This window comes from Pseudophryne corroboree (assembly GCF_028390025.1).
Source record: "Pseudophryne corroboree isolate aPseCor3 chromosome 5 unlocalized genomic scaffold, aPseCor3.hap2 SUPER_5_unloc_3, whole genome shotgun sequence".
Classification (NCBI taxonomy): domain Eukaryota; kingdom Metazoa; phylum Chordata; class Amphibia; order Anura; family Myobatrachidae; genus Pseudophryne; species Pseudophryne corroboree.
Genome location: NW_026967600.1, coordinates 235,545 through 263,390, shown reverse-complemented (window position 1 = coordinate 263,390; position 27,846 = coordinate 235,545). Strand labels below are relative to the sequence as shown.

General features: G+C 50.7%; 1 protein-coding gene across 1 annotated transcript in view; it reads left to right on the top strand.

The window, feature by feature from the left end:
- The first annotated feature begins 2,981 nt into the window (after positions 1-2,981).
- Positions 2,982-27,846, top strand: part of LOC134985581 (tyrosinase-like) — a 50,356-nt gene continuing 25,491 nt past the window's right edge. The window contains exon 1 of the mRNA XM_063950402.1: positions 2,982-3,113. Within this exon, the coding sequence (XP_063806472.1) occupies positions 2,985-3,113 (129 nt within the window). The 5' untranslated portion in view covers positions 2,982-2,984. The remainder of the gene's footprint in view (positions 3,114-27,846) is intronic.

Genomic DNA, 27,846 nt, shown 5'->3' with positions numbered 1-27,846 from the left:
TATTCAGGGGCCCCCGATCCAATGCCACTTCCTCTGGCTCTGTCCGGGAAGACATTTAATCTGGACTTGCCCTTCCGTCTCAGTACATTGTGTCATTTGGGCCACTGTGGCGATCACTTCCTATCTTAATTCCACAAACTCTGGCTCTCCCAGAAGATTCCATGTGACTGCTTCACTTCTGCAGTAACGCATTCCCCAGATTACACAACTTGTCCTGTATGCTGGATACTCTCCACCGGATTATCTGCTGTCAAACCTCCATCCACAAGCTCCACTGCCCTGGTTCCATTACTGGTCCCCGCCATCGGGTCCTGGGCCATATCCTCCTCTTCCTCCTCATCACAAGGGTGCTCCAAGTCCCAAGAGCCAATTTTCCAATTAGGGACCCCTTGGTATCCACTGCATTGATTACACTTTTTCTTGCAGGACTCCCTCCTTGCTGTGTTTGTAGCATTGTGCTGCTGCCTCCATTCTGCTGTGATATCTTGCTTCCGTGCTTGTAACCTGACTTATCCCACCGCTGCCACCAAATGTCGAGACTCCCATGTTCATATGTGGATGTCTCCTGCCATGCTATCGTCTTGATAAAGGCAGTGGTTACAGCTCTGCACGGCGCCCCGGTTGCCTCTATGGTTCGGAATCACACAGAGTGTGACACAATAGTCAGGTACAAATGCTCCTTCTATTTATGCACAGCAGGTAGATAAGTGAACACAATAACATAACCCTATTACATGGCAGGTATATAACACTGGGATTTGTTAAACCGAGCTCTTGTGTGTGCTGGTGTGTAGTGTTCTGTAGAATTGTTTAATGAACCAGTAAAGAATTATGTAAATGGCTGAAAAATGAATAAAATGTAAAGAAGAAATAGAGTGAAGAAAAAAGAAGAAAATGAAAAAAATTAAAAAAATTAAAAAAATATAAAAAATAATAACTGGGGAAGAAAAATAATAATATAAGTACTGAATGAAAAATAAATAAATAAATAAAAATAGAAATAAAATATAATAAAATATAATAAAATAAATATAAAAGTTTTTAAATTAAAAATAGGGAGGGGTGGGTGGGGTAAGGGGTAAAGTGCAATGTTTACAGCTCCTTTAGGAATAATTTTGGAGCTTTTGGACACTTGATTAAAAGGGTACAGTCTGTTGCAGTGTGGCTATCCCTGACTTACCCTATTTGTCTGGTGCAAGCGTGGCTGGGGGTTCCGGTGTCTGTGGCAGCAATTAGGCTGATGGGCAGGCTGGCTTTTCCTGCCTGTTAGGCCGTAGCTCACGTCCTCCTTCCCCTGGCTGCACTGTAGCCGCTGCTTCGTCCGCTCCGCCGTGACCGGAAGTTTGGATGTTTACTTCCGGTATTGCAAGTGCTGGCGGCGGCGAACACCTGAGGCTGGCAGAGTCCCCCTTTTTTACACCTTAGGCAGGCAGAGTTCCCCTTTTTTTACACCTTAGGCAGGCAGAGTTCCCCTTTTTTTACACCTTAGGCAGGCAGAGTCCCCCTTTTTTTACACCTTAGGCTGGAGAGTAGGCAAGTATGAGTTGGACAAAACCATACTGCACTGCAGGTGGGGCAGATGTAACATGTGCAGAGAGAGTTAGATTTGGGTGGGTTATTTTGTTTCTGTGCAGGGTAAATACTGGTTGCTTCATTTTTACACTGCAGTATAGATTTCAGTTTGAACATACCCCACCCAAATCTAACTCTCTCTGCACATGTTACATCTGCCCCACCTGCAGTGCACATGGTTTTGCCCAACTGCTAAAAAATTTGCTGCTGTGATCACCTCTGAATTAGGCCCTTTATCTCTTGTTAAGGTGTAATACATTTGGGCCAAAATGCCCTCAGCAGGAAACAATTACGAGGAGACCACCTGCCGGGATCGCGGCGGTGACAATGCTGACGCCAGAATCCCAGCAGGTGATGAAATGCCGGTGCCACAGGCTTTCCTCCCTCTGTGTGTGTGGAGGGCGTGACGTATATTGCTCAGCCACTGATAGAGGCAGGGTGACGTAATACCTGTGAGTGATATGTGCAGTGTAGTTTCCCTGTATAACTACCTGGGCTGTCGCCGCAGTGCGCCATAGTGCACAAGGGGCCTAATTCAGATCTGATTGCTGCTGTGTGTTTTCGCACACCAGCCGATCAGGTCTGAACTGCGCATGTGCCGACGCCGCAGTGCACCGGTGTATGCCAGACAGGCAGCGGCCGTCTCAGCCTGTGATCGCCTCTTCCTGATTGACAGGCAGAGGCGTTTGCTGGACGGGCCGGCGGCATATGGCTGCCGTTTTAGATGCAGGCGTGCCCGGACCGTGCTGGAGACGGGCTGCGTGGCGTCACACGCAGCCGCTGCAACCCTTACAGCGGCAAGTAGCTCCTGCCAGCGCACAAGAGCTGCTCTCCCAGTGCAAAAGCATCGTTGCTGTGCGATGCTTTTGTATTGTGCGGGGGGAGGGGGTGGGAGGCCCCGACGTGCTGGGTCCCCCCCCCCGCATGTCTGTGTGACTGATCGTAGATTTAGGTCTGAATTAGGCCCAATAAGCGCTGATAATACGGTAATAACGGGACACTTTGAAGCTTTCATACCTGGACGATAAGTCATTACCAGTTGTTTGACGACTTCTATCACTGAAATGCTTTAATGAAGGCTGATCGGTGTATTACAGCTGTGCAGGCTGCGTGACGGAGCGTGTGAGACATGGGTGACATCTCAGATTAAAGGGGAGTCGTAGTAAATAGGGGGAATTATCGGAGCTGGTGTGTCAGGTCTCGTTTCCAGCCTCTCTGAAGCAATAACTCCATAAAACGCACAAGTGACTAATCTGGGGCATTAGAGAAGTATCAGAGCTCTGCAGGGGGAAGTTCTGTAGATCCCCGAAGCTGTCAGAGGACCACACCTATCACCTCCCAGCGCCTTATAAACGCAGGCGCCCCTCACCCAGCCTGCAGGTGACAGGTGACTTCCAGCTACTCCTCAGGTGATGACTGCAGCGCCGGCCAGGCAGGGTATATACATATGTCACAAGTATATAGGAACTCGCAGGAGGCTGAATTCTGTTCTATCACAGGCAGAGAATCAATGTGAACGTTCTGCACAAGTGGGCACAAAGGTGAGAGATACTTTTATTACAAGCCCGTGACGTGTGTATATGTATGTATGCCATATATATGTCTGATTATATATATATATATATATATATGCAGGAACAAAGGCAACACTCTGAAGCTTGTAATATAGTGGAGCTGGGGTGTTTAATATCTATGTTATGTGTTTTGGGGACAAGTGCCCTGTCTACACACACACACACACACACACACACACACACACACACACACACACACACACTCACACATACACACACTCACACACACACACACACACTCACACATACACACACTCATACATACATACACACACACACACACACACACACACACACACACTCACACTCACACATACACACACACACACACACACACACACACTCACTCACTCACACATACACACACTCACACATACATACACACACACACACACACACACACACACACTCACACATACACACACTCATACATACACACTCACTCACTCACACTCACACATACACACACTCACACATACACACACACACACACACACACACTCACACACACACTCACTCACACATACATACACACACTCACACACACACACACACACACACACACACACACACACACACACACTCACTCAAACACACACACACATATACACACACACACACACACACTCACACACACTCACACATACACACTCACACACACACACACACTGAAACCTGTGTGTGTGTCCTGAAGACGGGGCACCTATACCCAAAATGTAGATAATAAACACCCCCGCCTCACTGATTTACAGGGTCTGATTTATTGCCTGTTCTGCATTTGGGGGTGAGACCTGAGCAAGTAAAGACACATGGACTCCATGAGTGGCAGATTATATATATATATACTGCTCAAAAAAATAAAGGGAACACTAAAATAACACATCCTAGATCTGAATGAATGAAATATTCTTATAAAATACTTTGTTCTTTACATAGTTGAATGTGCTGACAACAAACTCACACAAAAATTATCAATGGAAATCACATTTATTAACCCATGGAGGTCTGGATTTGGAGTCACCTCAAAATTAAAATGGAAAAACACATTACAGGCTGATCCAACTTTGATGTAATGTCCTTAAAACAAGTCAAAATGAGGCTCAGTAGTGTGTGTGGCCTCCACGTGCCTGTATGACCTCCCTACAACGCCTGGGCATGCTCCTGATGAGGTGGCGGATGGTCTCCTGAGGGTTCTCCTCCCAGACCTGGACTAAAGCATCCGCCAACTCCTGGACAGTCTGTGGTGCAACGTGGCGTTGGTGGATGGAGCGAGACATGATGTCCCAGATGTGCTCAATTGGATTCAGGTCTGGGGAACGGGCGGGCCAGTCCATAGCATCAATGCCTTTGTCTTGCAGGAACTGCTGACACACTCCAGCCACATGAGGTCTAGCATTGTCTTGCATTAGGAGGAACCCAGGGCCAACCGCACCAGCATATGGTCTCACAAGGGGTCTGAGGATCTCATCTCGGTACCTAATGGCAGTCAGGCTACCTCTGGCGAGCACATGGAGGGCTGTGCGGCCCCCCAAAGCAATGCCACCCCACACCATTACTGACCCACTGCCAAACCGGTCATGCGGGATGATGTTGCAGGCAGCAGAACGTTCTCCTTGGTGTCTCCAGACTCTGTCACATGTGCTCAGTGAGAACCTTCTTTCATCTGTGAAGAGCACAGGGCGCCAGTGGCGAATTTGCCAATCTTCGTGTTCTCTGGCAAATGCCAAACGTCCTGCACGGTGTTGGGCTGTAAGCACAACCCCCACCTGTGGACGTCGGGCCCTCATACCACCCTCATGGAGTCTGTTTCTTGTCGTTTGAGTAGACACATGCACATTTGTGGCTTGCTGGAGGTCATTTTGCAGGGCTCTGGCAGTGCTCCTCCTGTTCCTCCTTGCACAAAGGCGGAGGTAGCGGTCCTGCTGCTGGGTTGTTGCCCTCCTACGGCCTCCTCCACGTCTCCTGATGTACTGGCCTGTCTCCTGGTAGCGCCTCCATGCTCTGGACACTACGCTGACAGACACAGCAAACCTTCTTGCCACAGCTCGCATTGATGTGCCATCCTGGATGAGCTGCACTACCTGAGCCACTTGTGTGGGTTGTAGACTCCGTCTCATGCTACCACTAGAGTGAAAGCACCGCCAGCTCTCAAAAGTGACCAAAGCATCAGCCAGAAAGCATAGGAGCTGAGAAGTGGTCTATGGTCACCACCTGCAGAACAACTCCTTTATTGGGGGTGTCTTGCTAATTGCCTATAATTTCCACCTGTTGTCTATCCCATTTGCACAACAGCATGTGAAATTGATTGTCAATCAGTGTTGCTTCCTAAGTGGACAGTTTGATTTCACAGAAGTGTGATTGACTTGGAGTTACAATTGTGTTGTTTAAGTGTTCCCTTTATTTTTTTGAGCAGTGTGTGTGTTTGTACAGTATATATATGTGTATGTATAGAGCAGGCATGTCCAAACTGCGGACCTCCAGCTGTTGAGAAACTACGTATCCCAGCATGCCCTGACACAGTTTCGCTGTCAGAGAATGTTAAAGCTGTATCAGGGCATGCTGGGATGTGTAGTTTCTCAACAGCTGGCGGGCCGCAGTTTGGACATGCCTGGTATAGAGAGAGATGTATGGCCGCTCCTGTCTGTAACACATCTCCCTTCTCTGCTAGTGGGTAAATATTACATCCATCTTAGATATGACTGTGCGGGTTGCTGTATTATAACTAAGACTGATTGTAGTGGAGTCTGAGACCCCGGGTATTACTGTATAGCTGTGTTTGGTTGCTCCAGGCATTAAGGATCAGTTGGATGTTGGGGATTCTGCTGATAGTAGTGATGTGTGGGTCCTGCAGGTCCTTTGCAGTAATATGTGGGTTCTACTAACCGTAGCCAAAAAACTAACCCTATTCTAACTGCAATCTAATCCTAGCCCTACACGAACTGCAGCCTAATACTAACCCCACACTAACCGCAGCCTAACCCTAACCCCACACTAATTGCAGCTTAACCCCACACTAACTTCAGCCTAACCCTGACCACACACTAACTGCAGCCTATCCATAACCTCACACTAACTGTAGCCAAATACTAACCCCACACTAACTGCAGCCTAACCATAACCCCACACTAACTGCAGCCTAACCCTAATCTCACACTAACTGCAGCCATACTAACCCTACATTAATTGCAGCCTAACCCCACCCTAACCACAGCCTATTGCTAACCCCACACTAACTGCAGCCTAACCCTAACCCCACACTAACCGCAGCCTAATACGAACCCCACACTAACTGCAGCCTAACCCCACAATAACTGCAGTTTAACTCCACACTAATATCAGCCTAACCCCGAACACACACTGACTGCAGCCTAACCATAACCTCACACTAACTGCAGCCAAATACTAACCCCTCACTAACTGCAGCCTAACCAAAACCCCACACTAACTGCAGTCTAACCATAATCCCACACTAACTGCAGCCTAACCCTAACCCCACACTAACTGCAGCCTAACCCTAACACCACACTAACTGCAGCCTAACCCTAACCCCAGACTAACTTCAGCCTATCTCTAACCCCACCCTTACTGCAGCCATACTAACCCTACACTAACCGCAGCCTAATACTAACCCCACACTAACTGCAGCCTAACCCCACACTAATTGCAGCTTAACCCCACACTAACTTCAGCCTAACCCTGACCACACACTAACTGCAGCCTAACCATAACCTAACACTAACTGTAGCCAAATACTAACCCCACACTAACTGCAGCCTAATACTAACCCCACACTAACTGCAGCCTAATACTAACCCCACACTAACTGCAGCCTAACCCTAACCCCACACTAACTGCTGCCTAACCCTAAATCCATCCTTACTGCAACCTAAACCCAACCCCACAATAACTGCAGCCTAATACTAAGCCCACACTAACTGCAGCCTAACTGTAACCCCACACTAACTGCAGCCTAACCCTGACCACACACTAACTGCTGCCTAACCATAATCTCACACTAACTGCAGCCTAACCCTGACCCCGCACTAACTGCAGCCTAACCCTGACCCCACACTAACTGCAGCATAACCATAACCCCACTCTAACTGCAGCCTAACCCTAACCCCACCCTTACTGCAGCCCAACCCTAGCCCCACCCTTACTGCAGCCTAACCCCACACTAACCGCAGTGTAATACTAACCCCACTCTAACCGCATCCTAATACTAACCCCACACTAACTGCAGCCTAACACTAACCCCACACTAATTGCAGCCTAACCCTAACCCCACACTAACTGCAGCCTAACCCTAACCCCACCCTTACTGCAACCTAACCCCACACTAACCGCAGCCTAATACTAACCCCACGCTAACTGCAGCTTAACCCTAACCGCACACTAACTGCAGCCTAACCCTAACCCCACCCTTACTGCAGCCTAACCTCAACCCCACACTAACTGCAGCCTAACACTAACCCCACACTAACTGCAGCCTAATACTAACCCCACACTAACTGCAGCCTAACCCTACACTAACTGCAGCCTAACACTAACCCTACACTAACTGCAGCCTAACCCCACCCTAACCACAGCCTAATTCTAACCCCACACTAATTGCAGCCTAACCCTAACCCCACACTAACTGCAGCCTTACCCTAACCCAACACTAACTGCAGCCTAACCCTAACCCCACACTAACTGCAGCCTGACACTAACCGTAGCCTAACACTAACCCAACACTAACTGCAGCCTAACACTAACCCCACACTAACTGCAGCCTAACACTAACCCCACACTAACTGCAGCCTAATACTAACCCCACACTAACTGCAGCCTAACACTAACCCCACACTAACTGCATGCTAACCCTAACCACACACTAACTGAAGCCTAACCCTAACCCCACTCTAACTGCAGCCTAATACTAACCCTACACTAAATGCAGCCTAACCTCACCCTAACCACAGCCTAATGATAACCCAACACTAACTGCAGCCTAACCCCACACTAACTGCAGCCTAACCCTATCCCCACACTAACTGCTGCCTATCCCTAACCCCACACTAACTGCATCCTAACCCAACACTAACCGCTGCCTAATACTAACCTGACACTGTCCCTCACACTGAGGTGATCGCTCGCTGACGAGTAACCACACACTTACTGAAGCGTAACCCTAACCCTACACTAACTACAGCCTAATAGTAACCCTAACCCCACACTAAATGCAGCCTAATACTAACCCTACACTAACTGCAGCCTAACCCTAACCACACACTTACTGAAGCGTAACCCTAACCCTACACTAACTACAGCCTAATAGTAACCCTAACCCCACACTAACTGCAGCCTAATACTAACCCTACACTAACTGCAGCCTAACCTCATCCTAACCACAGCCTAATGATAACCCCACGCTAACTACAGCCTAACCCCACACTGACTGCAGCCTTACCCTAACCCCACACTAACTGCAGCCTAACCCTAACCCTACACTAACTGCAGCCTTACCCCACACTAACTGCTGCCTAACCCTAACCCCACACTAACTGCAGCCTAACCCTAACCCCACACTAACTGCAGCCTAACCCTAACCCTACACTAACTGCAGCCTTACCCCACACTAACTGCTGCCTAACCCTAACCCCACACTAACTGCAGCCTAACCCTAACCCAACACTAACCGCATCCTAATACTAACCCGACATTGGCCCTCATTCCGAGTCGATTGCTTGCTGCCGTTTTTCACAGCGCAGCGATCAGGTTACTATTGTGCATGCTTATGCACGCAATGCACACCAGTGTCGCACGGGTACAAACAGCATCGTTGCTGTGCAATGCTTCTAGTGAAGAATCCATTCACACAACCGATCGCAAGGAGAATGACAGGAAGAAGGCGTTTACGGGTGTCAACTGATCGTTTTCTGGGAGTGGTAGGGAAAATTCAGGCGTGACCAGATGTTTGCAGGGCGGGTGTCTGACATCAATTCCGGGAATGGACAGGCTGAAGTGATCGCAAGGACTTACTCAGAAACTGCAAAAAAAAAAATTTCGTCCTGCTCGGCTGCACATGCAATTGCATACCTGCAAAGCGCAAATACACTCCCCCGTGGACGGCAACTATCTGATTGCAGCTCTGCAAAAAATAGCTAGCAAGCGATCAACTCGGAATGAGGGCCACTGTCTGCAGCCTAACACTAACTGCAGCCTCATACCAACCACAAACTAACTGCAGCCTAATATTAAGCCCACACTAACTGCAGCCGAACCCTAACCACACAGTAACTGCAGCCTAACCACACAGTAACTGCAGCCTAACCTTAACCCCACACTAACTGCAAGCCTAACCCTAACCGCACACTAACTGCAGCCTAACCCTAACAATACACTAACTGCATCCTAATACTAACCCCAAACTAACTGCAGCCTAACCAAATTCCCACCCTAAACGCAGCTTAATACTAACCACACACTAACTGTAGCCTAATCCTAACCCCACCCTTACTGCAACCTAACTTTACACTAACCGCAGCCTAATACTAACCCCACACTAAGTGCAGCCTAACCCCACCCTTACTGCAGCCTAATTTCACACTAACCGCAGCCTAATACTAACCCCGCACTAACTGCATCCTAACCCTAACCCCACCCTTACTGCAACCTAACCCCACATAACTGCAGCCTAAAACTAACCCCACACTAACTGCAGCCCCTCCCAAACCCCACCCTTACTGCAGCTTAACCCCAACCCCACACTAACTGCAGCTTAATACTAACCCCACACTAACCACAGCCTAATACTAGCCCCACAATAACTGCAGCCTAACCCTACACTAACTGCAGCCTAACCATAACCCCACACTAACTGCAGCCTAACACTAATGCTACATTAACTGCAGCCTAACCCCACCCTAATCACAGCCTAATGCTAACCCCACACTAATTGCAGCCTAACCCTAACCCCACACTAACTGCAGCCTTACACTAACCCCACACTAACTGCAGCCTAACCCTAACCCCACACTAACTGCAGACTAACCCTAACCATACACTAACGGCATCCTAATACTAACCCCAAACTAACTGCAGCCTAACCATATTCCCACTTTAACCGCAGTCTAATACTAACCACACACTAACTGCAGCCTAATCCTAATCCCACCCTTACTGCAACCTAACTTCACACTAACCACAGCCTAATACTAACCCCACACTAACTGCAGCCTAACCCTAACCCCACCCTTACTGCAGCCTAATTTCACACTAACCGCAGCCTAATACTAACCCCACACTAACTGTAGCCTAACCCTAACCCCACCCTTACTGCAACCTAACCCCACACTAACCGCAGCCTAAAACTAACCCCACACTAACCGCAGCCTAACCCTAACCCCACTCTAACTGCAACCTAACCATGGCACTCATTCCGAGTTGTTCGCTCGCTAGCTGCTTTTAGCAGCATTGCAAGCGCTAGGCCGCCGCCCTCTGGGAGTGTATTTTAGCTTAGCAGAATTGCGAACGAAAGATTAGCAGAACTGCTACTAAATAATTTGCTGCAGTTTCTGAGTAGCTCAAGACTTACTCCTAGTTTGCGATCAGCTCAGTCTGTTTAGTTCCTGGTTTGACGTCACAAACACGCCCTGCGTTCGGCCAGCCACTCCCCCGTTTCCCCAGCAACTCCTGCGTTTTTACCTGGCACGCCTGCGTTTTTTAGCACACTCCCTGAAAACGGGCAGTTACCACCCAGAACCACCCACTTCCTGTCAATCACACTACGATCGCCCCAGCGATGAAAAAACGTCGGTCTGCCTTGTGTAAATCTACTACGTTTTGTGTGAAAGTACTTAGCTCATGCGCGATGTGTACCATGCGCATTTTTACATAATCGCTCCGTTACAAAAATCGCCAATGAGCGAACAACTCGGAATGACCACCCATATTCCCACCCTAACCACAGCCTAATACTAACCCCACACTAACTGCAGCCTAACCCTAACCCCACCCTTACTGCAACCTAACCTCACACTAACCACAGCCTAATACTAACCCCACACTAACTGCAGCCTAACCCTAACCCCACCCTTACTGCTACCTAACCCCACACTAACCACAGCCTAATACAAACCCCACGCTAACTGCATCCTAATACTAACCCCACACTTACTGCAGCGTAATCCTAACCCCACCCTTACTGCAACCTAACCTCACACTAACCGCAGCTTAATACTAACCCCACACTAACTGTAGCCTAACCCTAACCCCACCCTTACTGCAACCTAACCCCACACTAACCGCAGCTAATACTAACCCCACACTAACTGCAGCCTAACCCTAACCCCACACTAACTGCAGCCTAACCCTAACCCCACACTAACTGCAGCCTAACCCTACACTAAATGCAGCCTAACCATAACCCCACACTAACTGCAGCCTAACACTAATGCTACACTAACTGCAGCCTAACCCCACCCTAATCACAGCCTAATGCTAACCCCACACTAATTGCAGCCTAACCCTAACCCCACATTAACTGCAGCCTTACCCTAACCCCACACTGACTGCAGCCTAACCCTAACCCACACTAACTGCAGCCTAACCCTAACCTGACACTAACCGTAGCCTAACACTAACCCAACACTATCTGCAGCCTAACCCTAACCTGACAGTAACCGCAGCCTAACACTAACCCAACACTATCTGCAGCCTAACACTAACCCCACACTAACTGCAGCCTAACACTAACCCCACACTAACTGCTGCCTAATACTAACCCCACACTAACTGCAGCCTAACCCTAACCACACACTTACTGAAGCGTAACCCTAACCCCACACTAACTACAGCCTAATAGTAACCCTAACCCCACACTAACTGCAGCCTAACCCCACTCTACCTGCAGCCTAACCCTAACCCCACACTAACTGCAACCTAACCCTACACTAACTTCAGCCTAATGCATGCACATTTTTTACATAATCGCTTCGTTGCAAAAATCGCCAATGAGCGAACAACTCGGAATGACCACCCATATTCCCACCCTAACCACAGCCTAATACTAACCCCACACTAACTGCAGCCTAACCCTAACCCCACCCTTACTGCAACCTAACCTCACACTAACCACAGCCTAATACTAACCCCACACTAACTGCAGCCTAACCCTAACCCCACCCTTACTGCTACATAACCCCACACTAACCGCAGCCTAATACAAACCCCACGCTAACTGCATCCTAATACTAACCCCACACTTACTGCAGCGTAATCCTAACCCCACCCTTACTGCAACCTAACCTCACACTAACCGCAGCTTAATACTAACCCCACACTAACTGTAGCCTAACCCTAACCCCACCCTTACTGCAACCTAACCCCACACTAACCGCAGCTAATACTAACCCCACACTAACTGCAGCCTAACCCTAACCCCACACTAACTGCAGCCTAACCCTAACCCCACACTAACTGCAGCCTAACCCTACACTAAATGCAGCCTAACCATAACCCCACACTAACTGCAGCCTAACACTAATGCTACACTAACTGCAGCCTAACCCCACCCTAATCACAGCCTAATGCTAACCCCACACTAATTGCAGCCTAACCCTAACCCCACATTAACTGCAGCCTTACCCTAACCCCACACTGACTGCAGCCTAACCCTAACCCACACTAACTGCAGCCTAACCCTAACCTGACACTAACCGTAGCCTAACACTAACCCAACACTATCTGCAGCCTAACCCTAACCTGACAGTAACCGCAGCCTAACACTAACCCAACACTATCTGCAGCCTAACACTAACCCCACACTAACTGCAGCCTAACACTAACCCCACACTAACTGCTGCCTAATACTAACCCCACACTAACTGCAGCCTAACCCTAACCACACACTTACTGAAGCGTAACCCTAACCCCACACTAACTACAGCCTAATAGTAACCCTAACCCCACACTAACTGCAGCCTAACCCCACTCTACCTGCAGCCTAACCCTAACCCCACACTAACTGCAACCTAACCCTACACTAACTGCAGCCTAATGCATGCACATTTTTTACATAATCGCTTCGTTGCAAAAATCGCCAATGAGCGAACAACTCAGAATGACCACCCATATTCCCACCCTAACCACAGCCTAATACTAACCCCACACTAACTGCAGCCTAACCCTAACCCCACCCTTACTGCAACCTAACCTCACACTAACCACAGCCTAATACTAACCCCACGCTAACTGCAGCCTAACCCTAACCCCACCCTTACTGCTACCTAACCCCACACTAACCGCAGCCTAATACAAACCCCACGCTAACTGCATCCTAATACTAACCCCACACTTACTGCAGCGTAATCTTAACCCCACCCTTACTGCAACCTAACCTCACACTAACCGCAGCTTAATACTAACCCCACACTAACTGTAGCCTAACCCTAACTCCACCCTTACTGCAACCTAACCCCACACTAACCGCAGCTAATACTAACCCCACACTAACTGCAGCCTAACCCTAACCCCACACTAACTGCAGCCTAACCCTAACCCCACACTAACTGCAGCCTAACCCTACACTAAATGCAGCCTAACCATAACCCCACACTAACTGCAGCCTAACACTAATGCTACACTAACTGCAGCCTAACCCCACCCTAATCACAGCCTAATGCTAACCCCACACTAATTGCAGCCTAACCCTAACCCCACATTAACTGCAGCCTTACCCTAACCCCACACTGACTGCAGCCTAACCCTAACCCACACTAACTGCAGCCTAACCCTAACCTGACACTAACCGTAGCCTAACACTAACCCAACACTATCTGCAGCCTAACCCTAACCTGACAGTAACCGCAGCCTAACACTAACCCAACACTATCTGCAGCCTAACACTAACCCCACACTAACTGCAGCCTAACACTAACCCCACACTAACTGCTGCCTAATACTAACCCCACACTAACTGCAGCCTAACCCTAACCACACACTTACTGAAGCGTAACCCTAACCCCACACTAACTACAGCCTAATAGTAACCCTAACCCCACACTAACTGCAGCCTAACCCCACTCTACCTGCAGCCTAACCCTAACCCCACACTAACTGCAACCTAACCCTACACTAACTGCAGCCTAATGCATGCACATTTTTTACATAATCGCTTCGTTGCAAAAATCGCCAATGAGCGAACAACTCGGAATGACCACCCATATTCCCACCCTAACCACAGCCTAATACTAACCCCACACTAACTGCAGCCTAACCCTAACCCCACCCTTACTGCAACCTAACCTCACACTAACCACAGCCTAATACTAACCCCACACTAACTGCAGCCTAACCCTAACCCCACCCTTACTGCTACCTAACCCCACACTAACCGCAGCCTAATACAAACCCCACGCTAACTGCATCCTAATACTAACCCCACACTTACTGCAGCGTAATCCTAACCCCACCCTTACTGCAACCTAACCTCACACTAACCGCAGCTTAATACTAACCCCACACTAACTGTAGCCTAACCCTAACTCCACCCTTACTGCAACCTAACCCCACACTAACCGCAGCTAATACTAACCCCACACTAACTGCAGCCTAACCCTAACCCCACACTAACTGCAGCCTAACCCTAACCCCACACTAACTGCAGCCTAACCCTACACTAAATGCAGCCTAACCATAACCCCACACTAACTGCAGCCTAACACTAATGCTACACTAACTGCAGCCTAACCCCACCCTAATCACAGCCTAATGCTAACCCCACACTAATTGCAGCCTAACCCTAACCCCACATTAACTGCAGCCTTACCCTAACCCCACACTGACTGCAGCCTAACCCTAACCCACACTAACTGCAGCCTAACCCTAACCTGACACTAACCGTAGCCTAACACTAACCCAACACTATCTGCAGCCTAACCCTAACCTGACAGTAACCGCAGCCTAACACTAACCCAACACTATCTGCAGCCTAACACTAACCCCACACTAACTGCAGCCTAACACTAACCCCACACTAACTGCTGCCTAATACTAACCCCACACTAACTGCAGCCTAACCCTAACCACACACTTACTGAAGCGTAACCCTAACCCCACACTAACTACAGCCTAATAGTAACCCTAACCCCATACTAACTGCAGACTAACCCCACTCTACCTGCAGCCTAACCCTAACCCCACACTAACTGCAACCTAACCCTACACTAACTGCAGCCTAATGCATGCACATTTTTTACATAATCGCTTCGTTGCAAAAATCGCCAATGAGCGAACAACTCAGAATGACCACCCATATTCCCACCCTAACCACAGCCTAATACTAACCCCACACTAACTGCAGCCTAACCCTAACCCCACCCTTACTGCAACCTAACCTCACACTAACCACAGCCTAATACTAACCCCACGCTAACTGCAGCCTAACCCTAACCCCACCCTTACTGCTACCTAACCCCACACTAACCGCAGCCTAATACAAACCCCACGCTAACTGCATCCTAATACTAACCCCACACTTACTGCAGCGTAATCTTAACCCCACCCTTACTGCAACCTAACCTCACACTAACCGCAGCTTAATACTAACCCCACACTAACTGTAGCCTAACCCTAACTCCACCCTTACTGCAACCTAACCCCACACTAACCGCAGCTAATACTAACCCCACACTAACTGCAGCCTAACCCTAACCCCACACTAACTGCAGCCTAACCCTAACCCCACACTAACTGCAGCCTAACCCTACACTAAATGCAGCCTAACCATAACCCCACACTAACTGCAGCCTAACACTAATGCTACACTAACTGCAGCCTAACCCCACCCTAATCACAGCCTAATGCTAACCCCACACTAATTGCAGCCTAACCCTAACCCCACATTAACTGCAGCCTTACCCTAACCCCACACTGACTGCAGCCTAACCCTAACCCACACTAACTGCAGCCTAACCCTAACCTGACACTAACCGTAGCCTAACACTAACCCAACACTATCTGCAGCCTAACCCTAACCTGACAGTAACCGCAGCCTAACACTAACCCAACACTATCTGCAGCCTAACACTAACCCCACACTAACTGCAGCCTAACACTAACCCCACACTAACTGCTGCCTAATACTAACCCCACACTAACTGCAGCCTAACCCTAACCACACACTTACTGAAGCGTAACCCTAACCCCACACTAACTACAGCCTAATAGTAACCCTAACCCCACACTAACTGCAGCCTAACCCCACTCTACCTGCAGCCTAACCCTAACCCCACACTAACTGCAACCTAACCCTACACTAACTGCAGCCTAATGCATGCACATTTTTTACATAATCGCTTCGTTGCAAAAATCGCCAATGAGCGAACAACTCGGAATGACCACCCATATTCCCACCCTAACCACAGCCTAATACTAACCCCACACTAACTGCAGCCTAACCCTAACCCCACCCTTACTGCAACCTAACCTCACACTAACCACAGCCTAATACTAACCCCACACTAACTGCAGCCTAACCCTAACCCCACCCTTACTGCTACCTAACCCCACACTAACCGCAGCCTAATACAAACCCCACGCTAACTGCATCCTAATACTAACCCCACACTTACTGCAGCGTAATCCTAACCCCACCCTTACTGCAACCTAACCTCACACTAACCGCAGCTTAATACTAACCCCACACTAACTGTAGCCTAACCCTAACTCCACCCTTACTGCAACCTAACCCCACACTAACCGCAGCTAATACTAACCCCACACTAACTGCAGCCTAACCCTAACCCCACACTAACTGCAGCCTAACCCTAACCCCACACTAACTGCAGCCTAACCCTACACTAAATGCAGCCTAACCATAACCCCACACTAACTGCAGCCTAACACTAATGCTACACTAACTGCAGCCTAACCCCACCCTAATCACAGCCTAATGCTAACCCCACACTAATTGCAGCCTAACCCTAACCCCACATTAACTGCAGCCTTACCCTAACCCCACACTGACTGCAGCCTAACCCTAACCCACACTAACTGCAGCCTAACCCTAACCTGACACTAACCGTAGCCTAACACTAACCCAACACTATCTGCAGCCTAACCCTAACCTGACAGTAACCGCAGCCTAACACTAACCCAACACTATCTGCAGCCTAACACTAACCCCACACTAACTGCAGCCTAACACTAACCCCACACTAACTGCTGCCTAATACTAACCCCACACTAACTGCAGCCTAACCCTAACCACACACTTACTGAAGCGTAACCCTAACCCCACACTAACTACAGCCTAATAGTAACCCTAACCCCATACTAACTGCAGACTAACCCCACTCTACCTGCAGCCTAACCCTAACCCCACACTAACTGCAACCTAACCCTACACTAACTGCAGCCTAATGCATGCACATTTTTTACATAATCGCTTCGTTGCAAAAATCGCCAATGAGCGAACAACTCGGAATGACCACCCATATTCCCACCCTAACCACAGCCTAATACTAACCCCACACTAACTGCAGCCTAACCCTAACCCCACCCTTACTGCAACCTAACCTCACACTAACCACAGCCTAATACTAACCCCACACTAACTGCAGCCTAACCCTAACCCCACCCTTACTGCAACCTAACCCCACACTAACCGCAGCCTAATACAAACCCCACGCTAACTGCATCCTAATACTAACCCCACACTTACTGCAGCATAATCCTAACCCCACCCTTACTGCAACCTAACCTCACACTAACCACAGCCTAATACTAACCCCACACTAACTGTAGCCTAACCCTAACCCTAACCCCACCCTTACTGCAACCTAACCCCACACTAACCACAGCTAATACTAACCCTACACTAAATGCAGCCTAACCATAACCCCACACTAACTGCAGCCTAACACTAATGCTACACTAACTGCAGCCTAACCCCACCCTAATCACAGCCTAATGCTAACCCCACACTAATTGCAGCCTAACCCTAACCCCACATTAACTGCAGCCTTACCCTAACCCCACACTGACTGCAGCCTAACCCTAACCCACACTAACTGCAGCCTAACCCTAACCTGACACTAACCGTAGCCTAACACTAACCCAACACTATCTGCAGCCTAACCCTAACCTGACAGTAACCGCAGCCTAACACTAACCCAACACTATCTGCAGCCTAACACTAACCCCACACTAACTGCAGCCTAACACTAACCCCACACTAACTGCTGCCTAATACTAACCCCACACTAACTGCAGCCTAACCCTAACCACACACTTACTGAAGCGTAACCCTAACCCCACACTAACTACAGCCTAATAGTAACCCTAACCCCACACTAACTGCAGCCTAACCCCACTCTACCTGCAGCCTAACCCTAACCCCACACTAACTGCAACCTAACCCTACACTAACTTCAGCCTAATGCATGCACATTTTTTACATAATCGCTTCGTTGCAAAAATCGCCAATGAGCGAACAACTCGGAATGACCACCCATATTCCCACTCTAACCACAGCCTAATACTAACCCCACACTAACTGCAGCCTAACCCTAACCCCGCCCTTACTGCAACCTAACCTCACACTAACCACAGCCTAATACTAACCCCACACTAACTGCAGCCTAACCCTAACCCCACCCTTACTGCAACCTAACCCCACACTAACCGCAGCCTAATACAAACCCCACGCTAACTGCATCCTAATACTAACCCCACACTTATTGCAGCATAATCCTAACCCCACCCTTACTGCAACCTAACCTCACACTAACCACAGCCTAATACTAACCCCACACTAACTGTAGCCTAACCCTAACCCTAACCCCACCCTTACTGCAACCTAACCCCACACTAACCACAGCTAATACTAACCCCACACTAACTGCAGCCTAACCCTAACCCCACACTAACGGCAGCCTAACCCTAACCCCACACTAACTGCAGCCTAACCCTACACTAACTGCAGCCTAACCATAACCCCACACTAACTGCAGCCTAACACGAATGCTACACTAACTGCAGCCTAACCCCACCCTAATCACAGCCTAATGCTAACCCCACACTAATTGCAGCCTAACCCTAACCCCACACTAACTGCAGCCTTACCCTAACCCCACACTGACTGCAGCCTAACCCTAACCCCACACTAACTGCAGCCTAACCCTAACCTGACACTAACCGTAGCCTAACACTAACCCTACACTATCTGCAGCCTAACCCTAACCTGACAGTAACCGCAGCCTAACACTAACCCGACACTATCTGCAGCCTAACACTAACCCCACACTAACTGCAGCCTAACACTAACCCCACACTAACTGCTGCCTAATACTAACCCCCCACTAACTGCAGCCTAACCCTAAACACACACTTACTGAAGCGTAACCCTAACCCCACACTAACTACAGCCTAATAGTAACCCTAACCCCACACTAACTGCAGCCTAACCCCACTACCTGCAGCCTAACCCTAACCCCACACTAACTGCAACCTAACCCTACACTAACTGGAGCCTAATACTAACCCCACACTAACTGCAGGCTAACCCTAACCCCACCCTTACTGCAACCTAACCCCACACTAACCGCAGCCTAATACAAACCCCACGCTAACTGCAGCCTAATACTAACCCCACACTAACTGCAGCATAATCCTAACCCCACCCTTACTGCAACCTAACCTCACACTAACCACAGCCTAATACTAACCCCACACTAACTGTAGCCTAACCCTAACCCCACCCTTACTGCAACCTAACCCCACACTAACCGCAGCTAATACTAACCCCAAACTAACTACAGCCTAACCCTAACCCCACACTAACTGCAGCCTAACTCTAACCCCACACTAACCGCAGCTAATACTAACCCCAAACTAACTACAGCCTAACCCTAACCCCACACTAACTGCAGCCTAACTCTAACCCCACACTAACTGCAGCCTAACCCTACACTAACTGCAGCCTAACCTTAACCCCACACTAACTGCAGCCTAACACTAATGCTACACTAACTGCAGCCTAACCCCACCCTAATCACAGCCTAATGCTAACCCCACACTAATTGCAGCCTAACCCCTCACTAACTGCTGCCTTACCCTAACCCCACACTGACTGCAGCCTAACCCTAACCCCACACTAACTGCACCCTAACCCTAACCTGACACTAACCGTAGCCTAACACTAACCCCACACTATCTGCAGCCTAACCCTAACCTGACAGTAACCGCAGCCTAACACTAACCCGACACTATCTGCAGCCTAACACTAACCCCACACTAACTGCAGCCTATCACTAACCCCACACTAACTGCTGCCTAATACTAACCCCACACTAACTGCAGCCTAACCCTAACCACACACTTACTGAAGTGTAACCCTAACCTCACACTAACTACAGCCTCATAGTAACCCTAACCACACACTAACTGCAGCCTAACCCCACTCTAACTGCAGCCTAACCCTAACCCCACACTAACTGCAGCCTAACCCTACACTAACTGCAGCCTAATACTAACTCCACACTAACTGCAGCCTAACCCTAACCCCACCCTTACAGCAACCTAACCCCACACTAACTGCAGCCTAATACTAACCCCACACTAACTGCAGCCTAACCCTAACCCCACCCTTACTGCAGCTTAACCCCAACCCCACACTAACCACAGCCTAATACTAGCCCCACAATAACTGCAACCTAACCCTACACTAACTGCAGCCTAACCATAACCCCACACTAACTGCAGCCTAACACTAATGCTACATTAACTGCAGCCTAACCCCACCCTAATCACAGCCTAATGCTAACCCCACACTAATTGCAGCCTAACCCTAACCCCACACTAACTGCAGCCTTACCCTAACCCCACACTAACTGCAGCCTAACCCTAACCCCACACTAACTGCAGCCTAACCCTAACCTGACACTAACCATAGCCTAACACTAACCCCACACTAACTGCAGCCTAACCATAACCTGACAATAACCGCAGCCTAACACTAACCCAACACTATCCGCAACCTAACACTAACCCCACACTAACTGCAGCCTAACACTAACCCCACACTAACTGCAGTTTAATACTAACTCCACACTTACTGAAGCGTAACCCTAACCCCACACTAACTACAGCCTAATAGTAACCCTAACCCCACACTAACTGCAGCCTAACCCTAACCCCACACTAACTGCAGCCTAATACTAACCCTACACTAACTGCAGCCTAACCTCATCCTAACCACAGCCTAATGATAACCCCACGCTAACTACAGCCTAACCCCACACTGACTGCAGCCTTACCCTAACCCCACACTAACTGCAGCCTAACCCCACACTTACTGCAGCCTAACCCTAACCCCACTAACTGCTGCCTAACCCTAACCCAACACTAACTGCAGCCTAACCCCACACTAAATGCAGCCTAACCCTAACCCCACACTAACTGCAGCCTAACCCTAACCCAACACTAACCGCATCCTAATACTAACCCGACATTGGCCCTCATTCCGAGTCAATTGCTTGCTGCCGTTTTTCACAGCGCAGCGATCAGGTTACTATTGCGCATGAATATGCACCGCAATGTGCACGTGCGTTGCACGGGTACAAACAGCATCGTTGCTGTGCAATGCTTCTAGCAAAGAATCCATTTACACAACCGATCACAAGGAGATTGACAGGAAGAAGGCGTTTACGGGTGTCAACTGACCGTTTTCTGGGAGTGGTAGGGAAAACGCAGGCGTGTCCAAACGTTTGCAAGGCGGGTGTCTGGCGTCAATTCCGGGAATGGACAGGCTGAAGTGATCGCAAGCGCTGAGTAAGTTCAGACCTACTCAGAAACTTCAAAAAACGTTTTCGTCCCGCTTGGCTGCACATGCGATCGTATACTTGCAAAGTGAAAATACACTCCCCCGTGGACGGCGACTATCTGATCGCTGCTCTGCAAAAAATAGCTAGCGAGCGAACAACTTGGAATGAGGGCCACTGTCTGCAGCCTAACACTAACCTCACACTAACTGCAGCTTCATACTAACCCCACACTAACTGCAGCCTAATACTAACCCCACACTAACTGCAGCATAATACTAACCCTACACTAACTGCAGCCTGACCCTAACCCCACCCTTACTGCAGCCTATCCCTAACCCCACACTAACTGCAGCCCAATACTAACCCCATATTAACTGCATCATAATACTAACCCCACTCTAACTGCAGCCTAACCCTAACCGCACAGTAACTGCAGCCTAATACTAACCTCACACTAACTGCAGCATAATACTAACCCCACACTAACTGCAGCCTAACCATAACTGCACAGTAACTGCATCCTAACCCTAACCGCACACTAACTGCAGCCTCATACCAACCCCACACTAACTGCAGCCTAATACTAGCCCCACACTAACTGCAGCCTATCCCTAACCCTACACTAACTGCAGCCTAATTCTAACCCCACACTAACTGCAGCCTAACCTTAACCGCACAGTAACTGCAGCCTAACCCCACACTAACTGCAAGCCTAACCCTAACCGCACACTAACTGCATCCTAATACTAACCCCACACTAACTGCAGCCTTACCCTAACCGCACACTAACTGCATCCTAATACTAACCCCACACTAACTGCAACCTAACCATATTTCCACCCTAACTGCAGCCACACTAACAGCTGCCTGACCCTAACTCCACCCTAACAGCAGCCAAACTCTAACTGCAGAATACTAAACCCATTCTAACTGCAGCCTAATCCTAACCCCACCCTAACCACAGCCCAATACTCACCCCACCCTAACTGCAGCCTAACCCTAACTGCAGAATACTAACCCCTCCCTAACAGCATCCTACCATCTTTATAGAGAAAACACCACCAAATTCTATGTGTGTTTGTGTATGTAGAGAGAGGAAACGGGAACCTGTGTTTAGGAGGAGAGGGGGTGGGGGTGTTTGGAGCTGTGAGGTGAGACTAAGCAGAAGAACAGAACCTTTGTGGGGGGAGGGGGGTTTGGGTGTGCCACAGAAATTAGAGTATGGCGTTGTGAGGAAAGAGAGAGTAGAGGGGAGCCTGGGGGGTGTTGGGGGTGCCACAGATGGGGGGTGGGTTTGAATTTGGAGATGTGAGGGGGGTGCCTTTGTGGGGTCAGGGGTGCTGCAGATGGGGCAGGTGTTTGGGGCTGTGAGGGTGGGAGAGGAGAGGGGAGACTGTGTGTGGGTGGGGGTGCCACAGATGGGGGTGGGAGTTTGGAGCTGTGAGGGCAGAGAGAGGAGTGGGGAGAGTATGTGGGCTGAGGGACTGGGCATTGGGGTGGCGGTGGATGTTTGGAGTTCCCACCATTGTAGTCAGTTGGAACTGATGTTGACAGACAGTCTGGCTGCTTCCAGCCAATAAGAGGGCTGCTCCTATGGCAGTGGCTTTCCTAATGGCAGGACTCACGTGTGTCCTGTAAATTGCGTTTATACACATAGCGCTCCTCAGTCCGGCATGGATTGGGTGTTCTGTGTTTTGTTTTTTTAACCCCTTGGATACTACGTGGACCAAGAGGACGTGATCTACACCAGGGATGGGTGAGTATGGATTCTACTGGACAAGTGGACGCGATCACCCAGAGACAAGGCGAGTACAGTACTCGCCTTGTCTCTGGGTGTAGGTGACTGTGTGTGTTCTGTCAGTATGTTATTTCTTTCACAAGAGAACTATAGGTACTAGCAGCCCCTTCAATGCCCCGCATCCTGGTACTTGTAGTTCTCCACGTACCGGTCACCGTCCAGCCCCTCCATGGTCACTGTGCACCCACTACCCTGTTACAACCCATCCACTCCCTGGTCACCACAAAGCCGCTCCCTGGTTACTGCCCAACCACTTCCCGGCCACCGCTCAGCCACTCCCATGTCATTGTACATCCACTCTCTGGTCACCGAGCACCCACTCCCCTATAACCGCCCATCCACTCCCTGATCACTGACCACCCACCCCCCTGTCACCGTATAGCCACTCCCCGGTTACTGCCCAGCCACTCAGCTGTCACCGTATAGCCACTTTCTGGTCACTGCCCACCAACTCCCCTGTCATATAGCCAAGCCCCGGTCACTGCCCAGCCACTCTCCAGTCACCGCCCAGTTACTCTCCTGTCACCGTATAGCCACTCCCCGGTCACAGCCCAGCAACTCTCCAGTCACCGCCCAGTTACTCTACTGTCACCGTATAGCCACTCCCCGGTCACCACCCATCCACTTCCCTGTCACCATATAGCCACTCCCCGGTCACTGCCCTGCCACTCCCCTGTCACCGTATAGCCACTCCCCTGTCACCGTCCATCTACTCCCCTGTTACCACCCATCCACTCCCCGATCACTGACCACCCACCCCCCTGTCACCGTATAGCCACTCCCCAGTCATTGCACACCAATTCCCCTGTCACCGCCCATCCACTTTCCTGACACTGCCCAGCCACACTCCTGTCACTGCCCATCCACTCTCCTGTCACTGCCCAGCCACACTCCTGTCACTGCCCAGCCACTCTCCTGTCACTGCCCATCCACTCTCCTGTCACTGCCCAGCCACTCTCCTGTCACTGCCCAGCCTCTCTCCTGTCACTGCCCATCCACTTTCCTGACACTGCCCAGCCACACTCCTGTCACTGCCCATCCACTCTCCTGTCACTGCCCAGCCACACTCCTGTCACTGCCCATCCACTTTCCTGACACTGCCCAGCCACACTCCTGTCACTGCCCATCCACTCTCCTGTCACTGCCCAGCCACTCTCCTGTCACTGTCCATCCACTTTCCTGACACTGCCCAGCCACTCTCCTGTCACTGCCCATCCACTCTCCTGTCACTGCCCAGCCACACTCTTGTCACTGCCCAGCCACTCTCCTGTCACTGCCCATCCACTCTCCTGTCACTGCCCAGCCACACTCCTGTCACTGCCCATCCACTCTCCTGTCACTGCCCATCCACTCTCCTGTTACTGCCCAGCCACTCTCCTGTCACTGCCCATCCACTCTCCTGTCACTGCCCTTCCACTCCCCTGTCACCGCCCAGCCACTCTCCTGTTACTGCCCATCCACTCTCCTGTCACTGCCCATCCACTCTCCTGTCACTGCCCATCCACTCTCCTGTCACTGCCCATTCACTCACCTGTCACCGCCCATCCACTCTCCTGTCACTGCCCATCCACTCTCCTGTCACTGCCCAGCCACTCTCCTGTCACTGCCCAGCCACTCTCCTGTTACTTCCCATCCACTCTCCTGTCACTGCCCATTCACTCTCCTGTCACTGCCCATTCACTCTCCTGTCACTGCCCAGCCACTCTCCTGTCACTGCCCATCCACTCTCCTGTCACTGCCCATCCACTCTCCTGTCACTGCCCAGCCACTCTCCTGTCACTGCCCATTCACTCTCCTGTCACTGCCCAGCCACTCTCCTGTCACTGCCCATCCACTCTCCTGTCACTGCCCATTCACTCTCCTGTTACTTCCCATCCACTCTCCTGTCACTGCCCATTCACTCTCCTGTCACTGCCCATTCACTCTCCTGTCACTGCCCAGCCACTCTCCTGTCACTGCCCATCCACTCTCCTGTCACTGCCCAGCCACTCTCCTGTCACTGCCCATCCACTCTCCTGTCACTGCCCATCCACTCTCCTTTCACTGCCCTTCCACTCCCCTGTCACCGCCCAGCCACTCTCCTGTTGCTGCCCAGCCACTCTCCTGTCACTGCCCAGCCACTCTCCTGTCACTGCCCATCCACTCTCCTGTTACTGCCCATCCACTCTCCTGTCACTGCCCAGCCACTCTCCTGTCACTGCCCATCCACTCTCCTGTTACTGCCCATCCACTCTCCTGTCACTGTCCAGCCACTCTCCTGTCACTGCCCATCCACTCTCCTGTTACTTCCCATCCACTCTCCTGTCACTGCCGAGCCACTCTTCTGTCACTGCCCAGCCACTCTCCTGTCACTGCCCATCCACTCTCCTGTCACTGCCCAGCCACTCTCCTGTCACTGCCCATCCACTCTCCTGTCACTGCCCAGCCACTCTCCTGTCACTGCCCATCCACTCCCCTGTCACTGCCCAGCCACTCTCCTGTCACTGCCCAGCCACTCCTCTGTCACTGCCCATCCACTCTCCTGTCACTGCCCAGCCACTCTCCTGTTACTTCCCATCCACTCTCCTGTTACTGCCCATCCACTCTCCTGTTACTGCCCAGCCACTCTCCTGTCACTGCCCATCCACTCTCCTGTTACTGCCCAGCCACTCTCCTGTCACTGCCCATCCACTCTCCTGTTACTGCCCAGCCACTCTCCTGTTACTGCCCATCCACTCTCCTGTTACTGCCCAGCCACTCTCCTTTCACTGCCCATCCACTCTCCTGTTACTGCCCATCCACTCTCCTGTCACTGCCCATCCACTCTCCTGTTACTGCCCATCCACTCTCCTGTCACTGCCCATCCACTCTCCTGTCACTGCCCATCCACTCTCCTGTCACTGCCCACATCCACTCTCCTGTCACTGCCCATCCACTCTCCTATTACTGCCCAGCCACTCCCCTGTCACCGCCCAGCCACTCTCCTGTCACCGCCCAGCCACTCTCCTGTCACCGCCCATCCACTCTCCTGTCACCGCCCATCCACTCTCCTGTCACTGCCCATCCACTCTCCTGTCACTGCCCATCCACTCTCCTGTCACTGCCCAGCCACTCTCCTGTCACTGCCCATCCACTCTCCTGTCACTGCCCAGCCACTCTCCTGTTACTGGCCAGCCACTCTCCTGTCACTGCCCATCCACTCTCCTGTCACTGCCCATCCACTCTCCTGTCACTGCCCATCCACTCTCCTGTCACCGCCCATCCACTCTCCTGTCACCGCCCATCCACTCTCCTGTCACTGCCCAGCCACTCCCCTGTCACTGCCCAGCCACTCTCCTGTCACCGCCCATCCACTTTCCTGTCACTGCCCATCCACTCTCCTGTCACTGCCCATCCACTCTCCTGTCACTGCCCAGCCACTCTCCTGTCACTGCCCATCCACTCCCCGATCCCTGACCACCCACCCCTGTCACCGTATAGCCACTCCCCGGTCACTGCCCAACCACTCCCCTGTCACCACCCATCCACTCACCGATCACTGCCCAACCACTCCCCTGTCACCACCCATCCACTCACCGATCACTGCCCATCCACTCCCCTGTCACCTTCAAGCCATTCTCCGGTCACCGTCCAGCCACTCCCTGGTCACTGTGCACCCACTTCCCTGTTACCACCCATCCACTCTCTGGTCACTGTGCACCCACTCCCCTGTTACCACCCATCCACTCCTTGGTCACCGCCCAGCCACTCTGGTCACCACAAAGCCACTCCCTGGTCTCCTTCTAGCCACTTTCCGGTCACCGACCATCCACTCTCCTGTCACTGCCCAGCCACTCTCCAGTCACCATCCACCTGCTCCTCGGTCACCACCCACCCACTCCCCTGACACTGCCCATCCATTCCCTTGACACCACCCAGCCGCTCCCCTGACACTGCCCATCCACTCCCTTGTCACTGCAAATCCACGCCCTTGTCACCACAAAGCCACTCTCTTGTCACCGCCCAGCCACTCCCTGGTCACCGCCCAACCACTTCCCAGTCACCGCCCAGCCATTTCCCTTGTCACCGCCCAGCCACTTCCACCTTGCTGGAGAATTATTAATGGATGGACAAT